This window comes from Melitaea cinxia, chromosome 1 (genome assembly GCF_905220565.1).
Source record: "Melitaea cinxia chromosome 1, ilMelCinx1.1, whole genome shotgun sequence".
Classification (NCBI taxonomy): domain Eukaryota; kingdom Metazoa; phylum Arthropoda; class Insecta; order Lepidoptera; family Nymphalidae; genus Melitaea; species Melitaea cinxia.
In genome coordinates this window covers 18,384,610-18,396,732 of record NC_059394.1, presented here as the reverse complement: position 1 = coordinate 18,396,732, position 12,123 = coordinate 18,384,610, and the positions used below count along the sequence as shown (strand labels likewise).

Below are 12,123 nucleotides of genomic sequence, written 5' to 3'. Positions count from 1 at the left end.
AAAAAAAAAAATATTTTCGACATAACTTTCTCGATTATTGTCCTAAATAAACCATTCTAGGACCAAAAGTTTTATTTTCTTTTGATGCAGAACTTTGTTTAATTATATTTCAAATAAATTTAAAAGTAACAAAAATAGCTTGTCTATATGCCTCGGAAAATCGAATGATTGGGGCGTTTACGCCCGAAAAATCAATGGATATTTGATTAGTGATGGTTGTAACCGTATATAAGTGTATAATCTATGGTTGTAACGGTCAATTTTCTCACTATTTCTATCAGTTTGTAGACAGCTGCTTTGTTTTCTTCATTTAGGTAATCGATTTAAGTGCAATTTTTATGAACTTTATTAACTTTTGTATATAATTATGTACTTTATTAACCTTTTTATAGATTTTATTACCATTCATCGACTCAGATAACTAATTAATTATACAAATACCTAATTATTGATTTTATCTATACTTAATAGCCTAACCTATCTAAAACCTATTCCAAAACTCATTTATTATAAAAAAAAAAAAATGATAAATAAAATTCACTTGTTATTGAAAATATTGTTTATTAAACAAAGTAAGAAAAAGACTCTTATTTTTATTTAATTTCAGTTGTAACGAAACATCTTATTAACGTAAAGCAGAATGAACGATTAAAACTAAATTGTACTGAAATTGCAAGTACTTAGGTATCGCTACAAAATTTTGCGCTAATGTCTAATCTTCTGTTTAAAATGTATAGAAAATACAAGGAACTCTTGAGATCAATTATATATTATTTATGAAGTCTTTTGGTAAAAGTTATTAGGTAATCTTAAGTATTCCTACCTACTAAAACAGCAGACTCATTAAAATTTGACCATCCTTGAATAACGAATGTTTGACAAACATATTGATTATAAACAAATAATCTGTGAGGCTAATAAAACAACTGCTACTATTAAAAATCTATCTTACAATGAGAAAAATAAGTGCATAAACAAAATAAATTTCTGAATAGGATTCAGAGACAATGATAAATTCAATATTTTTTGCGTCACCTGCGTTACATATTATTTAAACAATTTTAGTCAATAATAGACTGTGGAACCATTAACATTACACATACATTTAATAAAATGACCAAAACTTAGGTACCTGCACTTACAAAACTAGAAATATTAAATTTGGTTAAAAATATTATCACACTATAACGTTTAACTTAAACATTAATGACCCTTAATCAAGAAATCACAATCACAAGCAAAGCTCTCGCAATCACATAATATATAGGTAGATATGGTTGACCAATTAAGGGATAATTGTTAGACGTATGTGTCATTTTATTTTAGAGTACATAAATGTTTAAGGGTGTATCTGGTAAGTTGATTCTTTAGAAATGGTTATGTTCGGGCTTAAGCACCACGTAAGAATATTCGTATCATCTACGGTGTCGTTTACTCCCATCACGTTTATGATTATTAAAAATGATTGCTGTTACGACACAAAAACTGAAAAAATATGTTTTATTTTCTACAAAAAATAGGTCACTTTTTGGCAAATAGGAAGACTTTAAATATACAGATCGATAGAGGAGAAAAAAATAAGTAGGGCTGCATTAAAAAGTCAATTTCGCCAAACGGTTACGCCCTTTGAGTCCCGAGGTATCGATATGAAAAAGAATATAATAACTTTTTGGCATGGAAGATCGAAAAGAAAACTACATCATTTTCTGAAAATGTCATTCTTGCGTATCTCAAAGACCTCTCCGACAAATTCAAGCCATCTTCTATGTGGGCTAAATATTCTATGCTCAAGTCCACACTAAGTACCTACAACAATATTGATATCACGAATTTGAACAATTATTATAAATAAACTATTGTCAGCTTTTACTCTTGTTGTTTGATTAATTGCATTAGTGAAGATAAAGTAGTGTATGCAACTGCATATAACACTCGTTACTATTATGAAACTCGCTGCGCTCGTTTCATAAACTCACACTCGTGTTTTAATACCCTTCATTATATGAAAGTTGCATAAACTACTATTTTTGAAGTGGTTAAACATTATAAGACCTTATTTATAATTAGACTGTTTCTTTTTAGTACTAGCTGTGCCCGCGATTTCGGCCGCCTGAAATTTAACAAAAAAGTTTTTGTTCAGTTAGCAGAGTAAAAAAAAAATTAATTTCTAAAATAAAAGCAGCCTAAATTACTTCTTACTACAACAGCTATCGATGCCGCGTTGGCGCAACGGTCACAGTTATGGATTGTGCCTGTTGCGCTGGCGGTTGCGGGTTCGATCCCCGCACATGACAAACAGACACCTTACAGAAGATCACAGCTAAATAATACTGTTTTCAAGCAGTATCGTGTTCCTGTTGGTGAGTAAGGTGACCAGAGCTCCTGGGGGGATTGGAGATTGGGTCGGCAACGCGCTTGCGATGCTTGTGGTGTTGCAGGCGTCTATAGGCTACGGTAATCTCTTACCATCAGGTGAGCCGTACGCTTGTTTGCCGACCTAGTGATATAAAAAAATTGTATTGGCTATACAGGTGTTTGCCGTGGTCTGGGTGTTTGTGCAGTCCTTGTGGGTCTCCCCACCGTGTCTCGGAGAGCATGTTAAGCCGTCGGTCCTGATTTTTATGATCTACGCCTGATAGCGATCGTTACTCACTCCTTCTTCTACATGGGGAAAGAGGCCTATGCCTAGTAGTGGGATATTACAGGCTGAAGCGTACATCAGCTCTCTCCCAGTGAATGTCCCGTCAAAATCAGTCCAGCCGTTTCAGAGATCAGCCGTAACAAACAGACAGACAGACAGAAAAAAATTGTAAAAAAATGTCATTTTGGTATATTTACCGTGTATATCATCTCCCCAAATGTATATTTAGTAAACAGCGCTTATTTTAATATTACAAAATATTATTTTATTATTAAATATTGTACGTATAGATAATAAAAATATAAGCTTCGGCGATGTAATGTTTATATACAATTAGGGTAAATGTAGTAATGTCAGCGCCACAAAAGCACCACAAATGTTGATCATCAACATACTCGTAACTTGAACCGAGTAATTGTATGCCTTAGCTGTTCGATTATTTTAAATATAAAAATGAATTGATTTTCTGGTGATGAGGTCGATGGCGGGAATTTTCAAAAATGTTAGTTTGATATACGTATATGATTATAGATAATAACCTAAGAAATGTTATTTTCGCAAGAAACGTTGTTAAATAGTAATATTTTATTATTCTGATCGTCTTCTAAATACGCGTCAAAGTGCTCGAAGAAGGGGATGGCGGTGGCAGCGGTTATAACGTCTATGACGAATCCCTGTTTTCTATTATATTGTTTTCGATTATTCCTGGAAAAAAATAATTCCAAGATGAATGCTTAGATGATGTGTTTAGTGCAAAGTTCCAAGTGGTGTCTAGTCCCTAATTATACAAATACGAGCGCAAAACTTAGCGGATTACCTAGTAGTTAGATAATTAACGTCTATGTACGTTACGCTCTGTAGGTGTGCGTTTCACCCGTCATGGCCGCCTATAGTATTTCAGTTTTTACACGCTTTTTATTAGCTTCACCTGTATGTTTGTAACCGACTCTTTTGGACTTCATTTTGACCCACTTCAAAAGTTCAGATTTTCATTTAAACTTAGAAATATCGAGGACCGATGACAATACACTAATTTGATAAGTTTATTATCCATTATCCTAATTAGGATTAGGTCAGGATTAAATGATTTTTCTTGTTAGGTTGGTTGATTTAAAGCTGATAGCGTGGTTTTTAGTTTTTTTGAACTATTATTTATCATTATTGTGTCAATGAGAATATTCGCAATCCCGTATATATTTTAATAATGAAACAAACACATTTTCAAAATATTTTAACAATACTTAATTTATAAATCATATACTTTAGTTATTTTTTATTATTGTCATCAACCAATTGTAAAATCGTTTGTAGAGTTTTGTTATGTTTGTATGTATAATGTCAAAACCTAGAAAGACGTATTCTTTGCACAGTCGGGAACTTGGCGTAAATTCTCCTGTAACACTTAGCGCTCAGTTGAGGCAGAGCGCTGAGGAATCTATCAGAAAACCGACGCCGGCTGATTTTTTCCAAGCATATATACTGAAGTTTTTTTTGTGTTAGAGTTGTTATTTTCTTAGCACCCCGTGTTTTAATAAAATAAATGTTTCGTTACTAGTCGTTCTCAAAGTTTGAGTTTAGCTATACATTTTTAAACTATAGTATCTTTGGTTTTGATATTAAACGCATTATTTATTCCTCAACAGCATAACCCAACATCAGAAGCGCACAATTTCGCAGTGGGCATGAAAGTGGAAGCGCTAAGTCCAGTAGACATGAAAGCGTTCTGTCCAGCAACTGTCACAAAAATCTTTAATAATTTATATTTTTCGGTTGTAATCGACGATCACATAGATGATTATGAAGGTACAAAAATGGCCTGGATGTGTGATAACATGCATCCTTACATATATCCAATGGGTTGGGCGCATCGGAATAAATTAGAACTTAGGCCACCCAAAGTTTGGAAAGAAGGACCATTTGATTGGGAAGAATATTTATCTATGACTGCGTCAATCCCAGCACCTGAACACTGTTTTGGCAACAAAGACCTTTTAAAGGGCATCGAAGTAAACATGAAGTTAAAGGATGCAAATCCTCTAAATGACATAGTAAAACATATGTTACATGTAGAACTACTACCAATCGGGCAGAAATATCGGTGTTCCCAAGAAAGTGGCCCTGTGGGATGGTGTGACAGTAATAATTACGACAGTAATAAACTGCACATACCCGACACAAAACCAAAAGAGCTTCCTAAACCAGTAGAAGAGCTGAAAACAATTAAAGAGGACCTGAAAACTAGTGAAGAATGGTGTGATAGAATATATTTCAACTACAAATGTTACGCGGGACCGTCGATAACTCGAAATAAATTGTCCCAATTACCAAAACATGTTGGTCCTGGACCATTACTACTAGTACTAAAGGAAGTATTGAATAAAATAATATCGGCCTCGTACAAACCGGCAAAGTTACTGAAGGATTGGGAGACGGAAGGACCGCCAGAGGAAGGCATGAGGCTAGAAATGCTACGAGCAAAGTGAGTAATATAACTTTTTTTTAATAAATGTACCAAAACAACGTAATTTTAAGTTTTGAAAAAAATATATAATAATTTTAGTCAAATATAATGTACTTAAAAAAACAATGTTATTTAAAAGTTAAAATTCAATTAAATTAAGTGATTATTAGCTAATGACTTATACAGAACTAGCTGTACCCTGCGCGCGTTGCTACGCTTTTTTTTGGTCGTACCAACTCAGAAACCTTTGTGAGCTCATGAACAACACTTTGCTGAAGATCATGACATGATCAAACGCATAGTTTACGATTCTATGAAGGACATACAGATAAACATTAATTTTTATATATACAGAATTTTTGCTAAGCTACATAAAGGTTAGATAATCACTAATAGTACAAAAGTCTAGTATTTTTTTTAAATATAATATTCTTTATTTAAGTAACCAGTGACTAATTTTGGTTAGTAAACAACATTTCTTACATACTATGTTAGTAATAAAATTAAAATGTAATTTTATATTTAACTGCAATATTTTCTCATGTTTAGGTAGATTTTTCTTTAATTTATTACTACTATTACTTACCAGGGTTGTTGCGAATATTCACCTCCGCATCCGCAAATGCAGATCATCAACATTGATTTATTTTTTTGAATCCGCATCTGCATAAATTAATGTGGATTTTTTTTCGGATGCGGATCTGGTAAATTTAATAAAAGATTCTTTTTTTTATGAGCGTAGCACTTTAACTTTACCTGTAGACTAAACTCAGGTGAACCTTTATCATCTCAGGTTCTTTTATCATCTTCATTATCGTCATAATCATCAGCCTATCACAGTCTACTGCTTGACGTAAGCCTCCCCTAGGATACGCCACAAGATCCGATCAACCACTTTTGCCATCCAGTCATTACCAGCAACCCACTTCAAGTCGTCGGTCCCTCGACTTGAGGGCATATAACATTGTGTTTGCTAAGCCATGGCGAGAAACTTCTTCCTCCACCGAACATCGGTTCTACGGAATATATGACCATCTCACTGCCACTTCAGATTGCTACACTTCTAAACTGTGTCAGTTACATTCGTTTAAAGCCGGAAAGTCATTTTGGACCTTGTCCTTTAGTGAGATCCCGAGCATAGACCTCTCCATAGCTCTCTGAGTGACGTGCAGACAGTGGACTAGTTTCCCCGTTGAGTTCTACGTTTCGCTTCCGCCATGACTGATAAAACGCATTGGTTGAACATCTTAAGGCATTTTGGCAAGGATGTCCCAAAGATGTGATGTAGCTTTCCAAACGCTGCCCAGCCCAGTTGCGTTCGTTCTATAATTGCACCTTCGAATTCGTCTCTAGCCAACTGAAATGTTTGCCTGAGGTAGATATTCTCCAAGACAACTTCTAGGGCGTAAATCTTCGACATAGATTGGTTTGAGAGTGACGCGGTCATTGAATATGACCTTGGTCTTTTTCATGTTCATCTTGAGTCCATCTTGACTTGAAGTAGTACTGAGGCTAAAAAACATTTTCTGCAGGTCCTGTAACTATTCTGTCATTAACATTGTCATGGGCAAAGTGGAGATGCGCGAGTCCATTGACATTGATGCCCCATCCATCCCACGATAGTGAACAAGACGTCTTCCAATGAAAAGGGTCGGGAAACAACACCCTGTCGTACATACCGAAGTACATCTGACTCATGCTGTCTGGCGTAACATATATACTCACATGAAAGGAATCGGATATTGACATTACATCCACAAGTTTAAGGTCACACAGCGTGCTATGAAATGGGCTATGCTGAGTCTCTCTCAAAGATAGGATCGGAAATAAGACTAATAAAAATAATCTTTAGTCAAATTAATAATAATAATTAGTTAAATCAGTAAGTTTAAGAGGCAGTGGGCTAGTCACGTATGTTGCAGGACCGATGGCCCCTAGTGTGTTTATCTTAATACACCATTCCGATGTTGAGAACATAATATAACATAATTATTTATTAATTCATGTATTATTCCAGATTGAAAACGAGACCATACCACGCCTATGTCCCAATAGTGACAACAGCGGACCAAGTGGAGTCATTCTGTAGAGATGTGTGCGTGAAGCTGCAGGCCTGTCCGACTCTGTTTGGTCCCATTGAATACCCAGACCAGTGTCCACACAACTGCCAGCAAGTTGAAAAATCTACATTTCGTTAGTATTGAACTTTAACTAAATAATCCTTCAAATAAAATGAATCATCGTAATCAAAAGTTACACCCAGCAAAAATGTATCTATTCTTTTTTGAAGTCGGTTAAAAATTCAGCAGGCCATATTTATACACGGACTGTTTTTACCTAACGCAAATATACACTCCACTTGAGAACTAATACTTATTATGCCTGAAACATTTTTTTAACAGTGTCAAAAGTTATAGTATACTAAGAAACTACTGATAAGCTCGTCGCCGCAGTTTGTAGTGGCCCTGATTTCTGTTCCGCGGGTTGCGGGTTCCATTCCCGCCTGAGTCTGGGTGTAATATTGGTATTTATATATGTATTATTTCTGTGTATATCTGTCAAAAAAAAAATAGTTATAACAGTCGACTGTTACCTCTAACACGAGCATTAAGTTGCTTACCATAGGAACAGACGACAGTGTGTATATGTTATTAGATATTTATTTATTTATAAATAAAATCAATATTCGATTTGTCATTAGAGCCTGTATAGTACGGACGCGGAGCACGAAGAAATTCATACATTGACCCCTCATCTTTTGTCTTTGTCGCTCGCGTATAAACATATTGCCGTTGCGCTCACACAGGTCTAGTGACAGCCGTATTCACAGATTGTCAACCTTTTTACTTTTTTTTTTACCAAATTTAAGTCACAAGATTCATCGTTTTTCATTTTTAATTTAACTCAAAAGTTAACATATATTAAATGCGAATGTGTGTTGATTTGTGTCTTTTTTTACACAGCAACAGATCTAAGATTTTTTTTGCATATACAAAGTACAGCCACCAAATTGTACACATAGTAATATATACATATACTAACTTATATATATATATATATATATATATATATATATATATATATATATATATATATATATATATATCTATACATATATGAGTTCGATTTCGATTCTTTTCTACGATTAAACAAAAAAATATTTTATTCTGTGCCTAGTCCGATCCACAGATAGACAGCGTAGATTTAGTTTAGTGTGCAAAAAACGAGTTCTAAGACATCCCAAATTCTAAACTCTATCGATTTTTTAAAGCTTCCTACTTTATATAAAAATTTTGAGAACCACTGGCAGTAGGCAAAAAGGTCATTGTACGAAATTCTTCGTGCTCCGCGTCCGTACTATAGACTGTATAATAATAATTATAATATGCTAGACATTTTTCATTTAAAACCTAATATATTTAAAACTGTCATCAAGCAATTAAAATGAACTGTGATTGTCACAGGATATTGTTACTGTAATTTTTGTATCGTATATAGTGTTGTGCTAAAAAAAAAACTAATATTTGTTTGAAGTAATTAGTGAAAACTTAATTGGCTTATGAAGTATCTAGTTTGTAAGAATCATATGTGTAATTAATTACAAGATTTGTGATGCTTTCTTCATAAATAAAAAATAAAAATAAAATAAGAAAATAAAATTAACAAAGATGTGATAATATTAAAAACAAAATTAAAATAATATTGAACTCTATCATATAAATTAAAATATAAGTATTAATAATTTATATTCATTTTCTTTTTTAGATAATGGTACAGAACGTCGCCGTAGACCGAAGGGTAGCGTGAACGGTAAAAGAAAAAAGAAAAAGGTTCCGGAAAAAAGGGAGAAGGAGCAACCGCTACAGGAGACAGAGAACAGAGATGGAGAGTCTGTAGAGAGTGAGCACAGCGCTGGCTCCGTACCGCCCTCCGAGCCCGGAACACGCCCCACGTCGCCCGACAGCTACGACTACAAGCGCGCCTCGAAGAAAAAGCGGGAGGCCAAGAGCAACTACCCCAAGATGGAGATGAAAACGCGAGGCGCAAAGCTACCCAATTTTGCACTACAAATGAAGGAATCACATTGGAATAAAAAGGACGTTGAAACGATCTACGGCAACTCCTGCGCGACCAAACGGACACACGTGGAAAGCGACACCGAGAACGAGACGAATGCGAGCAGTTGCAATTCGAGGGACGCAAAAAACATTTCCGATGTTTCAGACGGCGAGAAGCCGGAACTGAAGAAACTAAAGTTCAGCACAGACGACCCTCTGCCGTCCAATAATATCGTGTTCGACACAGAAATGGCCTGGATTAAAAAAAAACTGTCACGGAACCCTGCGGAGTGGTCTATCGACGATGTCCACGAGTATCTCAGTAATACTGAAGATTGCAAATTAATAGCTGACAAAATGAAACAGGAAGAAGTCGACGGCGAGGCGTTTATAATGTTAGACCTAGATGTGATAACACGTTTCTTGCACATGAAGAAAGAATTTGCTTTGCAGCTCTGCAAGCACGTCAGTCTGGTTAGGTGGTATTATGATAATTTTAACGAGAGCGGTGAAACGTGATAATGTTGTTCCTTTATTATGTTATCTAGTCCTCTATGAGTTTATTTAAATAAATGTGTAATATATTTTATAATAGTTTTATTTATCCGAATGCATTTTTACGAATTTTTCGGCAAATGTAGTTACAAAATCTGAATATAAAAAATTTTTGACAGCCGTCTTTGTCACCTTTGCGAAAATTCTCATCTAGGTGTATATTATTCTTACCGTTTGAATTTTTTACTGGAATTTCTCTATACTTTATACTTCGTTCTTGTTCTTTCGCGTGATTTTCCAATTCTAACTTTTTCGCTTCTAATTTCTTTAAATTTTCGGCTGAGGCTAACGGTTCTTTTATTCTCTCTAGACATTGACCCCTTATATTTATTTCAGAAAAAATACTTCGATCATTCATTTTTATCTCAACATAACGAGTACCGTTCTCAAGAAAAATGTTTAAAAAATGCTCCTTTTTGTCACCAGTACTAAATTTCGAACTATTTTGACCAAATGTTGAATCAGTCAAATAATTTTCATTTCTAAAAGCTTCAATAGTAGAATTTAGACTATTCGGTAGCCTCTCTTTATTTAAATCGGCATTTGTTTGGCAAATAAATGAATTCTCGTCAACATCTTTTCCTTCAGTGAATTTGCTGCCAGAGACAGACGATTCTGACGAACCTATATGTTGTATCATTTCTTTAATAAAGTCTTCCATCTCAACAACTGAATCCCCTTTGTTCTTCTCCAGTATTTCATTAAACTTTTTCCTATAAACTTCGAAGTCTTGCATATTACTGTAAAAATTGTCCAATATTTGATTTACTGTCGTTTTAAAGAGTTTAATATTAGAATCTAGACTACTAGAGGAATTATTGTCTGTTTGGAGTTCTTGAGATATTTTCATAAGTATTGTCATTTCTATTTCGTCAAAGGGGTTCTCGGTATTTGACTTCTTTATATCCCCTCGTCCAGAATCATGAATTTTGTTATGTACCAAATGATTAGTGCTGCCATCTTTTACTGGTATTTCGTCATGGACATTTTTATTCACCCTCGATAACATTTTATCAGAAAGCATGTTTATATCTGACTTGCATTCCTGTGACAGTAGAATTTTATGATATGTATTTATGCAACTGCTGTAACTCTTTCTGACATCACTTGTTTGATTTTCTAAAATGTAATGTGACGTGAATTTCATTCAAGTTTAAATTTGAAATCTGAAGTTAAAGTTTTTAAACACCTTTTGAAGATCATCTTATGTCATATGTTTTGGTAGTTTCACTTATTTTGCTACATTAATTTCTAGGTTCGCTTGAACAAATGTACAAACTATTTACAAATTAAAATGGAAATCTTGTGCTTTAGATTAAAGATAATTATACTACAATATAATATAAATTAGACATACCCATTTTAATAAAAAATATTAAGTAGGATAGTAAAGTAGGCACAATAAATGTTATACTATCTTAATATATATATATAAATCTCGTGTCACAATGTTTGTCCGCGATGAACTCTCAAACTACTTAACCGATTTTAATCAAATTTTCACACCGTGTGCAGTTTGATCCAACTTGAAAGATAGGGTATATTTTGTTTTGATATATGTAATTATTATATTTAAGAAAAAAAATAAGGCGATACGAAGTTTGCCAGGTCAGCTAGTAATTTATAAGTCACTGTAAACCCATGAAAAACAAGCATAAAACAATTTCAATTCTTTGTTATGTGAACATAAAAATTTATAACAATAATAAGCCTGTCACTTAAGAAAATAATAATGTCATAATGTATTCTTTTTTGATATCTTGCAAAATAGTAAATAGTTTTTACTTAAAATATTCTAACAGACTAACAGTGCATATAGAAATAGAGTACGATCCCGGACCACAGACATAGCTCATTTTCTGGCGGGCAAAATGTATACAATAGATTAGTGTTATTGTGTACAGTGTCCAGTGGAGTGAACGTCGTCACTCCCGCTAGCTAAAGCCGATGATAAATTCTCAAATAATATCAGCTGCTAAAGTAGTACCTACGTTAGAATTTAATGTAATGAGTACAATCCTTACAAAATATTATAGCAACTCTTTCTTACATAGTAAAATTATTAAGTTATTATGTCAAATATTTAATGTAATTAATCTATTTGAAGCTATAAAAAAGGTGTACGCGCACAACTGTGTTGCCAACCCCAAGAAACAAAAAAACAGCAGCTCACCAATAAAAAAAAGGAGAAAACAGTAGGTAAAGTATAAAAGGCAAATTTTATACTTTCCTCGTATAATTAAAATAATTATTTTAGTTATCAGGACTCACATACATTGTATATATTTTATTGATATCAATATAATAAAAAACAAAAATCAAAGTAACATTATTTTCCACTTTCATCCTCAATTGCCTCATTTTTAGTATTTACAGACTCATTACCCTTCTTAAAATCACACATATTG

At 33.8% G+C, this 12,123-nt stretch overlaps 2 protein-coding genes across 2 annotated transcripts; one reads left to right on the top strand and one right to left on the bottom strand.

Moving 5' to 3' along the window:
- The first annotated feature begins 3,976 nt into the window (after positions 1 to 3,976).
- Positions 3,977 to 9,747, top strand: LOC123654565 (scm-like with four MBT domains protein 2). The gene is made up of 4 exons (XM_045590466.1): positions 3,977 to 4,111; positions 4,285 to 5,120; positions 7,120 to 7,295; positions 8,868 to 9,747. The coding sequence occupies exons 1-4, from the start codon at positions 3,977 to 3,979 to the stop codon at positions 9,677 to 9,679; spliced, it is 1,959 nt and encodes a 652-aa protein (XP_045446422.1). The 3' UTR covers positions 9,680 to 9,747.
- Positions 9,748 to 9,761: 14 nt separating this feature from the next.
- Positions 9,762 to 10,739, bottom strand: LOC123654554. Its single transcript, XM_045590456.1, has one exon. The coding sequence runs from the start codon at positions 10,737 to 10,739 to the stop codon at positions 9,762 to 9,764; it is 978 nt and encodes a 325-aa protein (XP_045446412.1).
- Positions 10,740 to 12,123: the final 1,384 nt, after the last annotated feature.